The sequence below is a fragment of the Syngnathus floridae genome, chromosome 1, assembly GCF_059516105.1.
Source record: "Syngnathus floridae isolate MCC-2025c chromosome 1, RoL_Sflo_1.0, whole genome shotgun sequence".
NCBI classification, from domain to species: Eukaryota; Metazoa; Chordata; class Actinopteri; order Syngnathiformes; family Syngnathidae; genus Syngnathus; species Syngnathus floridae.
Genome location: NC_142413.1, coordinates 24,550,276 through 24,570,305, shown reverse-complemented (window position 1 = coordinate 24,570,305; position 20,030 = coordinate 24,550,276). Strand labels below are relative to the sequence as shown.

General features: G+C 45.5%; 1 protein-coding gene across 13 annotated transcripts in view; it reads left to right on the top strand.

The window, feature by feature from the left end:
• The window catches only part of elf2a (E74-like factor 2a (ets domain transcription factor)), a 65,599-nt gene that overhangs the window by 26,072 nt on the left and 19,497 nt on the right, over window positions 1-20,030 (top strand). For 10 of the 13 annotated variants that reach the window (XM_088390152.1, XM_088390168.1, XM_088390143.1 and 7 more), the window contains 4 exons: window positions 9,081-9,164; window positions 16,737-17,070; window positions 19,033-19,137; window positions 19,840-19,956. In XM_088390152.1, the coding sequence (XP_088246278.1) occupies window positions 9,090-9,164; window positions 16,737-17,070; window positions 19,033-19,137; window positions 19,840-19,956 (631 nt within the window). In that variant the 5' untranslated portion in view covers window positions 9,081-9,089. The remainder of the gene's footprint in view (window positions 1-9,080; window positions 9,165-16,736; window positions 17,071-19,032; window positions 19,138-19,839; window positions 19,957-20,030) is intronic. The other 3 variants (XM_088390213.1, XM_088390195.1, XM_088390222.1) reach the window with 2 other exon arrangements.

Sequence of the window (20,030 nt, the reverse complement as noted above, 5' to 3'; positions counted from 1 at the left end):
ATCCCCTTCTACATCAACAGTGAGAGTGTGGAGAGGGTCCACGATCTCAGATTCCTGGGAGTCCAGATCTCTGATGACCTTTCCTGGACACGCAAAACCTCAGCTGTCATCAACAAGGCTCAGCAGCGTCTACACTTCCTGAGAGTCCTCAGGAAGAATAGTATGCACCGGAAACTGCTGCTGGCCTTCTACCGCTCCTCCATTGAGAGCCTGCTGACGTACTGCCTGACCACCTGGTATGGGAGCTGCACTGCTGCAGACAGAGGGAGGCTGCAGAGGACAAGTCAGAGCAGCGCAGAGGATTGTCAGCTGCCCTCTCTCCTCCCTGACGGACATATACACCGGGCCACGGACCGGTCACTTGGTACCGGGTCGCCAAGCCGCACAGAAAAAAAAAAGACGATCAATTAATTCAGGTCAAGACGCTCGTCCCGGTCACGTGACATGTTTCCCCAGTCGAGCCCGCAAAGCTAGCAAAAATGAGTAAGAATTTATTTAGAAAAATATAAAAATATTGGCGATTCTCTGCCAATTACATCCGTCGGTTCAGGTCAAGACGTTTGTCTTGGTTACGTGTCATGTCACCCCAAACGAGCCCGTGAAGCAATCAAAAACGAGCAAGAAACAGATGTTTGGAAAGCTTCTTCGGAAAGGGAAAAAAGCTCAATGAGGACACTGAAGAAGAAGAGGCTACGACTTCTAAGAAAAGGAAAGCTACATTTAAAAGAACATTTCTGGAGTCCTACTTAAAATATGGATTTATCGCCACAGGTGACTTACGCGACAAGCCCACTCTGCATAATATGTGGCGACAGGCTCGCTAACGAGGCAATGAAGCCTTCAAAACTGCTTCGGCACATGGAGACCAAGCATCCTGCATTAAAAGACAAACCTTAACCACTTCGGGTGTCATTGTCTCCGATTATGCCTAGATGGGAGCGGCTCGTTTCTGAGAAATAAGCTCAGTGCTCCCACTAATTCAACGTAATGGTGAGTTTTATTTTTGTCGTTTATACTTGCCAGTCGTATGATTTTATTTCATCGTATTTATATATTTATAATAAATGTATTATTTATTTATATAAATGTATTTATTTATATAAAGGCCGGTCAACGAAAATATTTCTGACACGTACTAGGTCCGTGGCGCAAAAAAGGTTGGGGACCACTGATATCAGGGATGAGAATCTTCCGCGGATCCGCGGATTTCCGTGGTTTTTTCTGTCGGAAGTATAATTTTCGTGAATCGTGTAAATCTGTTGAGAAAATTGTTTTTATATGGGGAGGGCAGCTGGCAGCAGTGTTGCGACAACAGCTGCCTTATTTTCGGCAGCATTTTGGTGCTACTTGCGTCACATTATTTGCCTACTCATTTGCCTAATTAGCAAACGTTTTAGCCAGCATGGCGAAAGTTTTAGAGAAAAAAGACGAGGATTGTGCAAGGGAAATAGACAAGTTGAAAGGGATCAGGAACTGCTTCAGATCGGCATGGCTCGAGAGCGGCGTCATCTTCCAACTCAGAACACAAAGACGCTCTTAAAGCAATGCGACAGTGAGCGCCTGGCGTGCTGCGGTTGCGCGATCGGACTAAATTCAGCTCCCTGCGCACTGAGGTCCACTTAAATTTTGGAAAGTACATCAGGACTTTAAAAATATTTTCTAAATTTCAGCACTGGCTCTGTCACAATAATGCGATCAGTGCGGTGCAGTTGCGCGGTCGGCGACGAGCTACATTTACGCGTTCGGCGGTGCGCTGCGGTTGCACGACCGGACAAAATTAAGCTCCCTGCGCATTTAGGTCCACTTGAACTTTGGAAAGTACATCAGCAGTTTAAAAATATTTTTGAAATTTCAGCGATGGCTCTGTCACAATAATGCAACCAACGTGGTGCAGTTGCGCGGTCGGCGACGCGCTGCGGTTGCGCGTTCGGCGGTGCGCTGCAGTTGCACGATCGGACAAAATTGCACATATTAAAACAATGCTTAAAAAAGTCTTGGAACGGATTAAAATATTTTCCATTATTTGTAATGGGAAAAATAGATTCGGAATTCGACCAATTCACTTCTCGAATCGCCTTCTGGAACGGATTGTGGTCGAAAACCGAGGATTCACCTTGGTAACCCACCAAGCAGGAATATTCTTTGAACAAAACAGTTGAAATTAAGTGATGAAATTAATGGTATCGGGTTGCTATACTGCCAGAATCCAGGAGTTTCCAAGGAGCTTTTCCCCCTGAGCCCCCTCCGGAGCGTTGGCCCTGGCCCCCTGCAGCACCCAATTGGGGCCTGTGGGCCCTGTGGCACCCAATAGGGGCTTGTGGCACCCAATAGGGGCCTATGGCCCCTGCAGCCCTCAATGGGTGCCTGGTGCCCTTGGCCCACTGCGGCCCCATTGGAGGGGGGCTGCAGCCCCTGACCCCCTGCGGCAAGTGGGGGGGGGGGGGGTGACAGGCGTCAGCAGAGCTCGCAATATCATCAAGGACAACACACATCCCGCCTTCCAGCTGTGTGAGCTGCTTCCTTCTGGGAGGCGCTACAGATGCATCAGAACAAGGATTACCAAACTGAAGAACTGTTTCTTCCCAAGAGCCATCACCACACTGAACTATGAGAAGAAACAACACCAGCTATAATGCAAGATCAATACACCTTTATACACTGCTCAAAAAAATTAAAGGAACAGTTGTTTTTATCAGGGTATGGCATGAATTCAATTAGACTTTTCTGATAAGGTTTTGGTCAGGTAGGTGGCAGAAGGGGTTGTTCATCAATTTCAGCTGCATTGGTGTTGATGTAATTAACATCAGGTGCACTAAAGGCGCAACAACTAGATGGCCCCCAAAACAGGACTGCTTTTGCAGGTGGAGGCCATTTCTAGTTCTCCTTGTTAGAGTGGTGCTGCCTCTAACTTATTTTGCAAGAACCACACGGGAGAAAGTATGCCCTTTTAAACACTTGCAAGTGGAGAGTCATTTGTCGCTGTGCATACAACGATGATCGAATAAGGTCTGACTCAGGCCTCTTGCAAGAGCATTTTTATTGAGAGAAACAGGGTGGGTGTGAGAGTGGAGGTCAGAGTGGAGGTGAGAGTGGACAGGATGGGGTTGAAGCCCCTGGCCTCTGGTCAAAGCATAGCAGGTTTTTTTTTACGACGTTGTGTAAACAGAACAACTTTGATTGCTTCCTCTGCAGCTGGTCAATCAGTTCAAAAGATCTTATCACTTTGTTCTACTACTTTTGTTAAAACAGGACAAGCTAGGTTAATTATTACAGGTTACATTGCAACTTAAGCATAGGATCAAACTAATCTATCAACCCTAACACTCCTCTTGATCTTTTTTAACAGTTTTTCCGCAAGTGTTGGCTTTAGCTAGAGTCATTATCACCACTGGGAGCATGAGGCGATTTCTTAACCCTCCTGAAGTTGCGCAGATTGTCCAACTCCTCAAGGATGACACACCATGCATGCTGTTGCAAGAAGATTTGATGTGTCTCCCAGTACAATCTCCAGAGCATGGAGGAGATTCCTGGGGACAGGCAGTTACTCTAGGAGAGCTGGACAGGGCCGTAGACGGTCCTCATTCCATCAGCAGGACCGATATCTGCTACCGTATTTGCTGGTGTATAAGTCGACTTGGTGTATAAGTCGACCCCCTAAAATTCGACGGAAATTTTCGATTTTATGATATATCCTTTGTATAAGTCGAGCTCAATTGTTGCATTATATTAAACTTCAAACTTCAATCAGAAATATGCGAAATTTATTGACGAAATGTGTTCAAATTCGGGAGTTTGTAGCGAGCGATCTATACGCCATTTTAAATATTATTTACTTCATGACCCTGTGATATTACGCGCCGAGAGAGACTAACAACAATGAACACTCTTAGAAACTGGTTTATTTTTAGTTAAGAAACAACAAATTATAATTATAAAGTGATTGCCGGTACATAGAGTTCAAAATTCGTCTTCATCGTCGCTATTTCCGAAAAGCTCGTTCCATTCATTTTCGTTTAGTTTGTCGTCATAAAGTGCATCTTCTTGGTCTTCTCTATCCTCAGTTTCCTCCTCCTCTTCCCAGATAAGGTCGTCTTCTGTCCCATTGAGAGCGTTTGGCGAATATTTTCTAAGTACCAACGGCTCTTGCGCCATAAAGAGTCCGCCTCGGCTGGTTCCCCATGTTGGCCAGAACAAGTGAAAATTCGGCCTCTTCCCCTAGAAGTCTGGCCAAGTTTGGCGAATATTTTCTAAGTGCCAACGACTCAACCGCCGTAAAGTGTCCGCCTCGGCTGGTTCCCCATGTCGGCCACCACAAGTGAAAATTCGGCCTCTTCCCCTGGAAGTCCGGCCAAGTTTGGTGAATATTTTCTAAGTGCCAACGACTCAACCGCCGTAAAGTGTCCGCCTCGGCTGGTTCCCCATGTCGGCCACCACAAGTGAAAATTCGGCCTCTTCCCCAGGAAGTCCGGCCAAGTTTGGCGAATATTTTCTAAGTGCGAACGACTCAACCGCCGTAAAGTGTCCGCCTCGGCCTGTTCCCCGTGTCGGCCACCACAAGTGAAAATTCGGCCTCTTCCCCTGGAAGTCCGGCCAAGTTTGGCGAATATTTTCTAAGTGCCAACGACTCAACCGCCGTAAAGTGTCCGCCTCGGCTGGTTCCCCATGTCGGCCACCACAAGTGAAAATTCGGCCTCTTCCCCAGGAAGTCTGGCCAAGTTTGGCGAATATTTTCTAAGTGCCAACGACTCAAACGCCGTAAAGTGTCCGCCTCGGCTGGTTCCCCGTGTCGGCCACCACAAGTGAAAATTCGGCCTCTTCCCCTGGAAGTCCGGCCAAGTTTGGCGAATATTTTCTAAGTGCCAACGACTCAACCGCCGTAAAGTGTCCGCCTCGGCTGGTTCCTCCGGTCGGCCAGAACAAGTGAAAATTCGGCCTCTTCCCCTGGAAGAATATTTTCTAAGTGCCAACGACATTCATTTAGACATGGCGTTTGAATGTTTACGTACCGGTAGTTATTGTCGTTGCTTGACGCGCGATGACTCGCACATTCGCTCAATACCCAGTACTTCCCCCTAGCAGTCATCGTCGCTGCCTGGCTTTCGATGTCCGTTATTGAGGTGAGAATATTTGAAATTGTTGCTGAGGATGCGTGTTAATGCGACGAACGCTTTATAATGATTCAGTTTCTCGCTGTTTGATGAGCCTGACGGACGCACACCCACGCACAATGAGATGCATGAGAAACGGCCTTGGTTACCATCACATTTGAAGCGATGAATACGAAGTTAAATTTTATGACTCGGTGTATAATACAATACACCGGCAAATACGGTACTTTGTGCAAGGAGGAACAGGTTGAGCACTGCCCGAGCCCTACAGAATGACCTCCAGCAGGCTACTGGTGTGAATGTCTCTGCCCAAACAGTCAGAAACAGACTTCACGAGGGTGGCCTCAGGACACGACGTCCTGTAGTGTGCCCTGTGCTCATTGCTCAGCACCGTGGAGCTCGATTGGTGCAGAACAGCAGAATTGACAAGTCCGCCACTGGCGCCCTGTGCTTTTCAAAGATGAGAGCAGGTTTACCCTGAGCACCTGTGATAGACGTGAAAGGATCTGGAGAAGCCAAGGAGAGCGCTATGCTGCCTGCAACATCATTCAGCATGACCGGTTCGGTGGTGGGTCAGTGATGGTCTGGGGAGGCATTTCCATGGAGGGATGAAGAGACCTCTACAGGCTAGAGAACGGCAGTCTGACTGCCATTAGGTATCGGGATGAAATCCTTGCACCCATGGTCAGACCCTATGCTGGTGCAGTAGTTCCTGAGTTCCTCTTGATCCACAACAATGCCCGGCCTGTTGTGGCAAGAGTATGCAGACAGTATCTGGAGGATGAAGGAATTGACACAATTGAATGGCCCTCATGATCACCTGATCTGAACCCGATAGAGCACCTCTAGGATATAATGTTTCGGTCCATCAGACGCCGCCAGGTTGCTCCTCAGACTTTACAGGAGCTCACGGATGCCCTTAGACAGATCTGGAAGGACATCTCACAAGACACCATCCGTCGTCTCATTAGGAGCATGCCGCGACGTTGTCAAGCATGCATACAAGCTCGTGGGGGCCACACAAGATATTGGAAGTAATTTTGAGTTGCAGAAATTGAATTTAGGCAAAAAGGACGAGCCTGCTATATCATTTTTTCACTCCTTGCACAAAGCAGCAGATATCGGTCCTGCTGATGGAATGAGGACCATCTACGGCCCTGTCCAGCTCTCCTAGAGTAACTGCCTGTCTCCTGGAATCTCCTCCATTCTCTGGAGATTGTCCTGGGAGACACATCAAATTTTCTTGCAACAGCACGCATGGAGGTGCCATCCTGGAGGAGTTGGACAATCTGCGAAACTTCAGGAGGGTAAAGAAATTGCCTCATGCTCCCAGTCGTGATAATGACTCTAGCTAAAGCCAACACGTGTGGAAAAACTGTTAAAAAAGATCAAGAGGAGGAACTTGAAATGGCCTCCACCTGCAAAAACAGTCCTGTTTTGGGTACCATCTCGTTGTTGCCCCTCTAGTGCACCTGTTGTTAATTCCATCAACACCAATGCAGCTGAAACTGATTAACAACCCCCTCTGCCACGTACAAGACCAAAACTTTATCAGAAAAGTCTAATTGAATTCATGGCATACCCTGATAAAAAACTGTTCCTTTAATTTTTTTGAGCAGTGTATATATGTATATGTATGTATGTATATCAGGGCTGTGGACTCGATCGGATTTTTGCACTGAGTCCGAGTCCGGCCGTCCATTTTTTCTGTTAATTCATGTGACTGCTTAGTCTTTATTCAAGGCTAATTTAGATCAAAATCAAAATAATGATATAAGCTGGGTGACATAATCATCCTTGACATTGGTACATAATGTAAACATTAGCCTAAGTGCAACTCAACGTGGCCGCATTGATCGTAAGCAGGGCTGTGGACAGTATTCCTACGCGCATTCTCAGCAGCATGATGAAAATAAAATTGAACGTATTTTTTTTCTATTGTTGGACTCGGTGGACTCGGTCAAAATCAGCACCGAGTCCGAGTCCGGCAAAAATGACCGAGTCCGACCGAGTCCCGAGTCCGAGTCCGGCAAAAATGACCGAGTCCGACCGAGTCCCCGAGTCCGAGTCCACAGTCCTGATTGATATCTATAACTATATCTATATCTATATATCTATATATATAGATATATATATATATGTATATATATAATCCAGAAAATGGATGGATGAATGGATATATATATATATATGTGTGTGTGTGTGTATGTATATTTATATGTATTATTATATTTATTCTGTTTTATATATATATATATATATATATATATATATATATATATATATATATATATATATATATATAATCTCCATTCATCCATCCATTTTCTGAACCGCTTAGTGAACCGCGGGCGTGCTGGAGCCTATCCCAGCCGTCATCGGGCAGTAGGCGGGGGACACCCTGAACCGGTTGCCAGCCAATCGCAGGGCACACAGAGGCAGACAACCATTCGCACCCACACTCACACCTAGGGACAATTTGGAGTCTTCAATCGGCCTACTAAGCATGTTTTTGGAATGTGGGAGGAAACCGGAGTGCCCGGAGAAAACCCACGCGGGCCCGGGGAGAACATGCAAACTCCACACAGGGAGGGCTGGAGGCGGAATCGAACCCGCACCCTCCTAACTGTGAGGCGGACGTGCTACCCAGTGCACCACCGAGCCACCTATATATATATATATATATATATATATATATATATATATATATATATATATATATATATATATATATATATATATATATACTATATATATATTATGTGTGACAAACATTGGAGTGCAGTGGAAAGCAATAATCGAAACTTACTTTTTGTCTTGCCACGGACATGCTTCCCATTTATTCTGTTGAAAAACAGGGCTTCAAATGCTTGCTAAGAGTGCTGGACACGCGGTATGTTGTACCGAATTGCAAATACTTCTCAGATGTAGCCCTGCCTTCGCTGTACAACACAACCTGGGAAAAACTGCGAGAAGAGCTGGAGGAGATGAGGCATTTTGCTGCTACAACGGACCTCTGGTCAAGCCAAAGAATGCAGCCTGACCATGCACTTTATTGACAAGAGCTGGACCCTGCGCAGCGTGTGACGACAGACAGCCTATTTGCACTATGCTGCTGAGAATTTTATTCAGGGTTTTTTTAATTCTAAAATGTTTATTATCTCTTATTATTTATTCAAGTTATTGTGATGTTTCAATTATTGTGATGTTCCAGTTGCACTAGTTCAGATTTTTTTTTCCAGACAGCCTGATTTAGTTTGTACTTTTATCCTGATAATTTTATTTCACGCAGGAGATTTAAAAAAAAACAATAAAGTTACTCTTTGTTTACAAGTTTTCTCATGTTTGCAGTAATTTTTCTCTTTATTTTATAAACGAATCGGAAATTTAATCGAAATTCAGATTTAAAAAAAAAATCTACTCTAAATCAGCTCTACTTCAACATATCACAAGGATTAGCCTCTCCGTGGCTGATTTAAGAGCAAGTAAAGAGCAGCCTCTCTGCAGCTAAAGTGCCCTATCACGTCTATTTCTTTTACCAACGCAAACAAGATGCCTTTTCAAGAAGCGTGATGCAAGCTGAATTGTACATACGTCGTTATATATTCAATTGAAATTGGTAAGGGTTCATTTGACTTACATTTCCATGGAAGTCAATTTATGGCACCTCTTGCGCCTATCTGAAAAGGAGGTGCTTTAAACAGCCACACTCAGCTGAAGGGTCGGCCTCCTCGCTGGTAGTGCGGTACTCCCAATCTCTCCAACAAGCCGACCTCCGGGGTTTGTGATGCGGTCCGGGGTGAGCCTCCTGGCCGAGCCACGAGCTGGCTGACACTTTTGTTTGTAAATTTTACACGCACATTTTGACTTGTTTAAAAAACGTGAGATTAGAAAGCTTTTTATGGAACATTCTTCACCCTTTGAGTTGTTTTTCATCAACTTGAACTTAGACAAATTCTCTTGTTTTCCTAGGAATGAGTGATGACCTCTGTGGTGGTGTCCGATGGAGGAGGGAATATAGTGGAGTATGTCACGATGGTGGAGGAGCCTCAACAAGTACGAAAGCCTCCATATATGCTGCGATGAGATTTATTCACTTATGGTTGTAGAAAAATGTATCCATTGCGGATTTACAGCAGAATAACAAAATTCAGGTCAATATGTTTTTACGTTTGTTTCAGTGTAGTGAAAAATAAAACACAATGACGCTGGTTGACTTGTCACTTAATTCGTCACTTTGAAAATAATATCAAGGTAATTCATTTGTTCTATTTGTAAGTTGATGCCACTACAAAACTTTTAATAATGCTACGAGTACCGTAATTTCCGGACTATAAGCCGCACCGGACTATATATACCAGCTAAAATTCAGGGATATTTTAGTTTTTTTCTTACATAAGCCGCACCGGACTATAAACCGCACGTGCACATGAGTTTTTTACAAAGAAAGACAGTACACAGAAAGCCGTAAAAATCCATAAATACGCCGCGCCGCCATTTAAGCCTCAGGGTTCAAAGTAACCTTCTGAATAAAATGCATTAAAAGTTCACATTAATTACAACTTGTTTTTGGTGAGCAAAATATCAGAAGAATTGAATTTAAATCCTGATTGATTGGGTTTTAATACAATGCAGATGGTCCAAACAGCGCCACTGCTTTGTGTAATTTGTGAGTCACATGGCAGAGTAAGAGAAAGGGTTTAGAGCCCTTTAACGCAGGTCACCTAGCGTGCATTCCTACTAAAGCTCATAATAGTCACAAGCAACACAGGCAGAATAAACAGCAGCCATAGTAGTGTTTCAAAATAGTATTTTTGTTGTTGTTTTTTTCTTCAAGATACCGCACTACAGTGGTCCACAGCCTTTTTACGAGTGTATAAAAGTGATCAAGTCATCACAAAAATCACGAAAAAAATCTTATATAAGCCGCACCTGACTATAAGCCGCAGGGTTCAAAATTTTGGAAAAAAGTCGCGGCTTATAGTCCGGAAATTACGGTAATTTATACAATTTTTAATTCTAAACTGCAGTACAAGTATTGAGCGCGATGAAGTCGCTTTACAGACACATTGTAAAAGTGTAGTATCTGTTTGGCAAAATACAGTGGAACCTCTTTTGAATCCTAAATTTTCTATTATAAATTACCATTGTAAATGTACTATTGTTGGTTTGCAAAACGTCCTGGGGGGTATTCCAGAAAGCAGGTTCAACATACTCTGAGTCTATCCCTGATAATAAAGCAGACTTTGACTTTGACTTTGAACTCTGAGTTGACTTACTCTGAGATGGGAAACTCAGTATTCAGTTCCAGAAAAGCAATTTTTAATTCTAAACTGCAATGCAAGTATTGAGTGCAGTGAAGTCGCTTGACTGACACATTGTAAAAGGAATAGGTAGTATCTGTTTGGCAAAATGCAGTGGAACCTATTTTGAGTTCTAAATGTTCTATTATAAATTACCGTTGTAAATGTACTCTTGTTGGTTTGCAAAAAGTTCTGGGGGGTATTCCAGAAAGCAAGTTCAACATACTCTGAGTCTATCCCTGAACTCTGAGTTGACTTACTCTGAGATGGGAACCTCTGAGTATTCGGTTCCAGAAAAGCTGATCTGAGTTAGTTCAATCAACTCCGAGTATGTTAACATGGAGTTATGCGTGTGCACAACTCCTATAAAAAGCCATTATCAATCGAGCCCCGATACCATGAGAAAACAGATCACCTTATTTTACCACAATGGAGATGGAGGTCCTTATGCAAGCCTACGGCAAGTACGAACGTATTTTTCACCGCAAATCTAATACAGCTGAAGGAGCGAAGGAGAAAGAGACGTCATGGGAGAAAATTGCTGCCCGAGTCAATGCATCAGTTTGAACGTACTATTCCATTGATGTAACATTTAATCATAAGATCGTAGCGTAGCCTATAGTTAGGAATTTAAATGGGAATTAAATATGATTTTCATTTAGGTGCAATCCAACAGGAGAAAAAAAAGACTTGGAAGCAGGCTGTGATTGCACCTCACTTTGATTTTAATTGAATCATTTTAAATGGACTATTAAACAAAGTTAATATGAATTTAAACTAAAATGAAAATTCTGTGGCTACTTCAAATAATAAAAACCCCAAACAAAATGTTTTCCAACGTCCTTTCAGTTAATTCTACACTTTGTGGATTAACACTTGACACAAACGCATTTATGTTTTATACCTATTGAAGTCGTTTGAAATGTGACGCTGGAGCTACGAAGGCGCTAAGCCATGCAGTGTTTTATAAGTTAATAAAAGAACCTTGAAGTCGCATCCTAAATGGACTGGGAGCCAATGTAAGTTGGCTTATATTGGGGTATGTGATCTAGTTTTCTCGTCCATGTGAGCAGTCTCACCGCAGCATTTTTAACTAACTATAGACTTTTAAAACCGGATTTAGGAAGACCAGAGAATAATGCGTTACAGTTCTAGTTATGTTCTTAATGTGTTTTTGAAAGGAGAGCGTTTGGTCAAATATAACCCCAAGATTGGTTACAGTATCACTTTGGGTGATAGTACATTTATCCATATTTACTTTGGTTTCCTTAAATAAGTAGCGATAACGAGCAGGACCAATTATCAACATCTCGGTTTAATCTGGGTTAAGACGTAGGAAATTGAGAGACATCCAGTGTTTAATCTCTGCAAGGCACGACTCAAGATTACAACAGTCCCGCGGATTTGTAATCGATAACGGCATATATAATTGGGTGTCATCCGCATACAATTGAAAACTAATGTTGTATTTGCGTATTATGTCCCTAAGCGGAATCATTTAAATACTAAATAGCATTGGTCCGAGTACCGATCCCTGCCGGACACCACACGTAATGTTAGTGAGCTCAGAGGTCGTGTTGCCATGGACCATGCGGTGGGTCCTGACAGATAGATAGGAATTAAACCAGGGAAGTGCTGACCCTGAAATACCAACACATGTTTTAAGGCCCTCTAATAAAATATTGAAATCTACAGTGTCAAAGGCGGCGCTAAGATCAAGTAATAATAGTACCGATGAGGTTAATCCATAGCTATGAGGAGATCATTGGTCACTCTAGCAAGTGCTGTCTCAGTGGAGTGGTTTGCTCTAAAATCAGACTGAAACGATTCAAATCAATTGATAGCGACCATGTAATCATTAAGCTGCTGCGCTACTACTTCCATCCATCCATCCATCTTCTTCCGCTTATCCGGGGTCGGGTCGCGGGGGCAGCAGCTTTAGGAGGGACTCCCAGACTTCCCTCTCCCCAGCCACTTCATCTAGCTCATCCCAGGCGATCCCAAGGCGTTCCCAGGCCAGCTGAGAGACATAGTCTCTCCACCGCGTCCTGGGTCGGCCCCGGGGTCTCCGACCGGTGGGACATGCCCGGAACACCTCCCCAGGAAGGCGTCCAGGAGGCATTCTGATAAGATGCCCGAGCCACCTCATCTGGCTCCTCTCAACGTGGAGGAGTAGCGACTCTACTCCGAGTCTCTCCCGGATGACCGAGCTTCTCACCCTATCTCTAAGGGAGAGCCCGGACATCCTGCAGAGAAAACTCATTCCGGCCGCTTGTATCCGGGATCTCGTTCTTTCGGTCACGACCCATAGCTCGTGACCATAGGTGAGGGTAGGAGCGTAAATCGACCGGTAAATTGAGAGCTTTGCCTTTTGGCTCAGCTCTCTCTTCACCACAACGGACCGGTACAGGGTCCTCATTACTGCCGACGCTGCACCGATCCACCTGTCGATCTCGCGCTCCATTCTCCCCTCACTCGTGAACAAGACTCCAAGATACTTGAACTCCTCCACTTGGGGCAGGATCTCATCCCCGATCCGGAGAGGGCATTCCACCCTTTTCCGATGGAGGACCATGGACTCGGATTTGGAGGTGCTGACCCTCATCCCGACCGCTTCACACTCGGCTGCGAACCGTTCCAGCGAGAGCTGGAGATCACGGCCTGAAGAAGCCAACAGCACCACGTCATCTGCAAAAAGCAGAGGCGCGATGCTGAGGTCCCCAAACCGGACCCCCTCAACGCCTCGGCTGCGCCTAGAAATTCTGTCCATAAAAATTATGAACAGAATCGGTGACAAAGGGCAGCCTTGGCGGAGTCCAACCCTCACTGGGAACGAATCCGACTTACTGCCGGAAATGCGGACCAGACTTTGGCATCGGTGATACAGGAACCGAACCGCCCTTATCAGTTGGCTCGGCACCCCGTACTCCCGAAACACCCTCCACAGAACCTCCCGAGGGACACGGTCGAACACCTTCTCCAAGTCCACAAAACACATATGGACTGGTTGGGCGAACTCCCGTGCACCCTTGAGGATCCTGCCGTGGGTGTAGAGCTGGTCCACTGTTCCACGGCCAGGACGAAAGCCACACTGTTCCTCCTGAATCCGAGGTTTGACCTCCCGACAGACCCTCCTCTCCAGCACCCCTGAATAGACCTTACCGGGGAGGCTGAGGAGTGTGATTCCCCTGTAATTGGAACACACCCTCCGCTCCCCCTTCTTAAAGAGGGGAACCACCACCCCAGTCTGCCAATCCAGAGGCTCTGTCCCCGATGCCCACGCAATGTTGTAGAGGCGTGTCAGCCATGACATAACCCTAACCCGAGGCCTTGCCACCAAGGAGTCTTTTAACTACCTCAGTTACTTCGACCGCAGAGATTGGAGAATCCGCCTCAGAGTCTCCAGGCCCTGCTTCCTCAATGGAAGGCGTGTAGGTGGAATTGAGGAGGTCTTCGAAGTATTCTCCCCACCGACTCACGACGTCCCGAGTCGAGGTCAGCAGCACGCCATCCCCACTGTAAACAGTGTTGACGTTGCACTGCTTCCTGCTCCTGAGACGCCGGATGGTGGACCAGAATTTCCTTGAAGCCGTCCGGAAGTCATTCTCCATGGCCTCACCAAACTCCTCCCACACCCGGGTTATTGCCTCAGCAACCGCCGAAGCCGCTTTCTGCTTGGCCATCCGGTACCTGTCAGCTGCCTCCGGAGTCCCGCAGGCCAAAACGGCCCGATAGGACTCCTTCTTCAGCTTGACGGCATCCCTTACCCCCGGTGTCCACCAGCGGGTTCGGGGATTCCCACCACGACAGGCACCAACGACCTTACGGCCACAGCTTCGGTCGGCCGCCTCAACAATGGAGGCGCGGAACATGGTCCACTCAGACTCAATGTCCCCCGCCTCCCCCAGGACGTGAGAAAAGCTCTGCCGGAGGTGGGAGTTGAAGCTCTTCCTGACAGGAGATTCTGTCAGACGTTCCCAGCAGACCCTCACAGAGCGTTTGGGTCTGCCAGGTCGGACCGGCATCTTCCCCCACCATCGGAGCCAACCCACCACCAGGTGGTGATCAGTTAATAGCTCCGCCCCTCTCTTCACCCGAGTGTCGAAAACATGCAGCCGCAAATCCAATGACACGACTACGAAGTCGATCATCGAACTGCAGCCTAGGGTGTCCTGGTGCCAAGTGCACACATGGACACCCTTATGTTTGAACATGGTGTTCATTATTGAAAATCCGTGTCGAGCACAGAAGTCCAATAATAGAACACCGCTCGAGTTCAGATCGGGGGGGCCGTTCTTCCCAATCACTCCCTTCCAGGTCTCACTGTCATTGCCCACGTGAGCATTGAAGTCACCCAGTAGAACGACTGAGTCCCCAGAAGGAGCGCTCTCCAGCACTTCCTCCAGTTACCCCAAGAAGGGCGGGTACTCTGAGCTGCCGTTTGGTGCATAGACACAAACAACAGTCAAGACCCGTCCCCCCACCCGAAGGCGGAGGGAGGCTACCCTCTCGTTCATCGGGGTGAACCCCAATGTGCAGGCGCCCAGCCGGGGGGCAATAAGTATACCCACACCTGCTAGACCCCTCTCACCGTGGGCTACTCCGGAGTGGAAGAGAGTCCAGCCCCTCTCGAGAGGGCTTGTACCAGAACCCAAACTGTGCATGGAGGCCAGTCCGACTATATCTAGTCGGAATTTTTCTGCCTCGCACACCAGCTCGGGCTCCTTTCCAGCCAGAGAGGTGACATTCCATGTCCCAAGAGCCAGCTTCTGCAGCCGGGGATCAGACCGCCAAGGTCCCTGCCTTTGGCCGCCGCCCAGCTCACACTGCACCCGACCCCTTTGGCCCCTCCCACAGGTGGTGAGCCCATGGGAAGGGGGACCCACGTTTTCTTTTTGGGCTGTGCCCGGCCGGGCCCCATGGGCGAAGGCCCGGCCACCAGACGCTCGCCTTCGAGCCCTGCCTCCAGGCCTGGCTCCAGAGGGGGGCCCCGGTGACCCTCGTCCGGGCGAGGGAAAACGAAGTCCATTTATTTTACTCATCATAAGGGGCTTCCGTGAGCCGTGCTTTGTCTGGCCCCTCACCTAGGACCCGTTTGCCATGGTGATCCTACCAGGGGCATGAAGCCCCCGACAACATGGCTCCTAGGATCATAGTGGCACGCAAACCCCTCCACCACGATAAGGTGACGACTCATGGAGGGGGCGCTAGTACTTGTTCAAGAATTTTTGCTAGGAACGTGAGTTTTGCAACCACCCTATAATAACTGAGACGGTCCCGATCGAGGTTTGGTTGCTTCAGTAACGGTTTAATAATAGGGGTTTTAAAGGCTGTTGGCACAATACCAGAGGAGACAGAGAGATTCATTATATGCAAGACTGATGGTCCTAAAATCTAAAATTATTCTTGAACAAGGTTGACTGGAAGCGGGTCCAGTAAAGACGTTGTTTGTTTAGCCGCATAACCAATTGTGTAAGCCTTTCAAGGGACACACTTTTAAAATTTGAGAGGAATATCGCATGATCGTCAGTACACGTAATCGGCGGTCTTGACTGAGTGATTGGAACGGTCAACGTGATCTCATCCCTAATGGATTGAATCTTTTGAGCGAATAAATTCATGCATCTGTCGGCTGAGCGGAGGGAGCTATCGGAGGTCAGCTGGCTTAGTGTTAGCTTTGCCACCGTATCAAAGTAATAAGGATTGTTTTTATTGAGACCAATAATTTGCGAGAAATAATTAGTTTTTGCTAAAATGAGCACTTCTTTGTATTTCAGGAGGCTGTCACGCCATACCTGATAGAAAACCTCAAGTTTAGTTACGCGCCATTTGCGCTCAAGCTTTCTACATAATTGTTTGTGTAATCCAGTGGTTCTTAACCTGGGTTCGATCGAACCCTAGGGGTTCGGTGAGTCGGCTTCAGGGGTTCGGCAGAGCTGGTATGTCATTGGCCCGCCCTCCCATCCGCGGCTGTCCGAACACACCAGTAGCACCCCCCCACCCCCGTCCACGGATGGTCAAACACACCGGTAGCACCCCCCGACCCCCCCCCCCCCCCCCCCCCATCTGCAGATGGCCGAATACACCGGTAGCACACCCCCCCGTCCCCCAAACATTCCTTTGGACAGCTTTTTCAGTCGCAAATTATGTATTTCTGTCTTAAGTGTAACGGGACAAAATTAAAACCAAAATTACCAATAAATAGTGACATTTCTACTTTAAAAGATTTTCTACTGTCCTGACAATAAAGCTGACTTTGACTTTGACTAAAGATGAGTATCCAACCAAATTAACTGCTACCTTTTTGCATGTTTTCATATTGCAGTGCGAGCAGCAGCCTGCTGAGGAGGAGGAGGAAGATGAAGTAATTCAGCAGGACGTAGACGCTGTGATTGTGGGAGGAGGCGAGGAGGCGGAGGAAGATGAAGTAATTCAGCAGACGATCGAGGCAGTGATTGTGGGAGGAGGTGAAGACGTGGAAAAGATGGGACGTGTGGTAGTGCAGGAGGATGGATGTCCTGCAGTGATTGTGGAAGAGGTGGCCAGCGCCCAAGTGGAGGAGTGTTACTCTGCCCAGGTGCTGGTGTATAATGATGAGACTTACCTGATGCAGGATGTGGCTGAGGAGCAGGAAGTTGTCACAGAAGTAGCAGAAACAGGTGACAACAACAATTACATTTTTTTCCTTCCATAGTTTGATTTAAAAATCCCATGAATGTGTCAAGAAAATTCGAACAGTCCTCTTCTCCAATCTGCATGCTTTTCATATGATGAATGGATTATGTTATGGGGCTTTAGCAAAAGGTCAATTGCATCACCAGAAGCCACTCTTTATTATAAAATTCTTTACGGACCCTGGTCCGTGATAACACCCAGCTGCATTTTATGCTGTCATCAGTATGTAGTCCCAAATACATAAATCCTTCGCAACATCGCGGTTCGTTTATCGCAGTTTCACTACATTGCAGATTTCTTTTCAAAATTAAAAAAAAAAAGTAAAAGTCATAATAAAACTTCTAAATCGAGGAATTATGGCACAAAACTTGCCCACATGCTAGCAGAAGGCAAGGAGTGCCCACACAATTGCAGTGCGTACACTTGTACCTTTTTATAAAAAATTGTTATAATAATAAGAATTCTAAAAACATATTTACAGTGTAGTACCACCTTGTTGTAGAAAAATTGTTATAATAATAAAAGAGTTCTAAAAACATTTACAGTATGTACACTTGTACCTTGTTATAAAAAAATATACTAAAAGTTGCTCTAAAAACATATTTACAGTATGTGTTAAGAATTCTCCATGTTATTTATGTTATTCAGCCGTGCTTTGATTTGAGGTAGGGTGATTTATTTTGAAGGCCGTTTTCAGGCGATACCACTTCCACGTTCGTGTACATATGTCGGTTACAGTGGTACAGGAGTCATTGACGATGTAAGTGGGTCTCTTAAAAAGAGAAATGAACGATCACGTGTCTAACCTTTAGGACAATGTACTATTGCTCCAGATGTTCATTTAAATTCCTTCAGAGGTCCGCTTTTGCATTAGCACGATCGCGGATTCGCATCTTTCTGCTAACTCGTTAGCCTGCCCCGTACTTCTTGTTAACATGTTACACGCACACACGTATAATATTTATATTTTCAATGTTTATACAAACTTTTCTGTGTTATTCATACTATTAATGTATTATTTACGTTTGAAACAATTATTTAATGTTCTAATAATAAAGTATGCACTTCAATGGTTTCATATACCGTAATTTTCAGACTATACGTTTTTTTCATAGTTTGGGTGGGGGGGGCGACTTATACTTATGATTTGGTCATGGATTTAATGATTTGGAGTGACACGGATGGTTCGATAAAATTGTTGTTCATATTATTGTTATTTGATATATAGTTTATATATTGTTATATGGCGCTGTGGAATGATTTGAACTGCAACTGACGACGAGTCCGACGTCAGCGACGCACCGCACACGCGGCGTTGTTTACAGAAAGGACGACGGATGCGATCAATGGATTTAATGTTTTGGAGTGACACAGATGGTTTGATAAACGTGTTATTTATCTTATAGTTATTTGAATAACTGTTAATGTTACTTCAGGCCCGTTCTCACCTCCTCGTTTGTGTTTATGTCACTTTAGCACACCGCATCATTTAGTCTGTTGTTGCTGGTTCATGTCTGTTCTTGGTGTTGGATTTTGTCAAATCAATTTCCCTCAAAATGCTACTTAAACTCCGGTGCGACTTATATATTTTTTTCCTCTTTATTGTCCATTTCATGGCTGATGCGACTTGTACTCCGGAGTGACTTTTAGTCCGAAAAATACGGTACATATATTGACACAGAAAAAATGTACAGATTAAAATAATATCTATATATGTACGGATGAGATAGGTGACCGTGCTTCGCGGATTTCACTTATCGCGGGTGGTTTTTGGAACCAATTATCTGCGATAAACGAGGGATTACAGTATACTGTATTGTAAGTATGAGAGCAGCACCTTGAGAGGAAAAAGTGCCTTATCGGTAGTACCTATTTATCATGACACTCTTGTGATGTTATTGTTTTTAGACCTTTTAATTGCCTGCAAACTTTCATGTGGTTTTCAGTGGAAATGTCGAGTCAGGAAATGGTGTGTTTCGATAAAACTTTTGAAGCGGCTGAAGCTCTTCTACATATGGAGTCTCCCGGAGTTCTGCATGACCGCAACACAGGTAACCACACTTAGATTACCTTAACTGTCAGCATGTGTTGGTATTTCCTCTAATTCTGTGACTGGGATCTTAAAGTGGAGGTCCCACATTGAGGTCTTGCAGGGGAAAAAAAGTAAATTTTGGTCAATATGCGGTGTCTCTATTCTTGTGTCTCGTCTTGTATTTGCCAAGATAATCCCCTTCTCCACCGTTTAATGCACGGCACCCTGTTGGAGTGGCACCCACCACCTGCTATTGAGTGGATAACCAGATAGCTTGTATATGAATGGAAATGTCTTTTTCCATTAGGTGACTATAATAAGCAGCCGTATGAGAGAAATGGTCCATGAAACAGCCCCTGTTCAACATATCACCAAGATCTTCCAAAAATTGAAGTCCTACATGACAGGGGCCCCCAATAGCTGCTTGCTCTAGTTCTGGTTTAAGAAAAGGGGGGGCATCTTTGATTTGCCTTTTTTCTTCAAAACTAAAGTCTAAAATCGTGATTGCATTTTTTTTCGGAAGGGATTTCCCGCCCTGTCACATACCACCGCATCCGGAATGTGCAGAATTTTTGTAATACCACATCGGGAGTTTTGAAAATCTTAATGAAAAGACGAGGCAAAAATGAATTACAAGCAAAAAAGACTGATGGCCATTCATAGCGTCACAGACACAACATAATTCACTAAAGATTTTTATTTTTTGTGCTGGATGGCACAGAAGATGTCATGATGGAAACAGTTGTGGAGGTTTCGACAGAGTGTGGACCCATGGAGGAGGAGGAATCCTTTCCCATCCCTCCTGATTGTGAACCTGTCGCCAAAAAGAAGAGAGGAGGTCAGTAGCTAAAGACTGTCATTGACTGGAACTCCATACCTAAAACGGGCAGACTACTTGGGTGCACAGGTAGT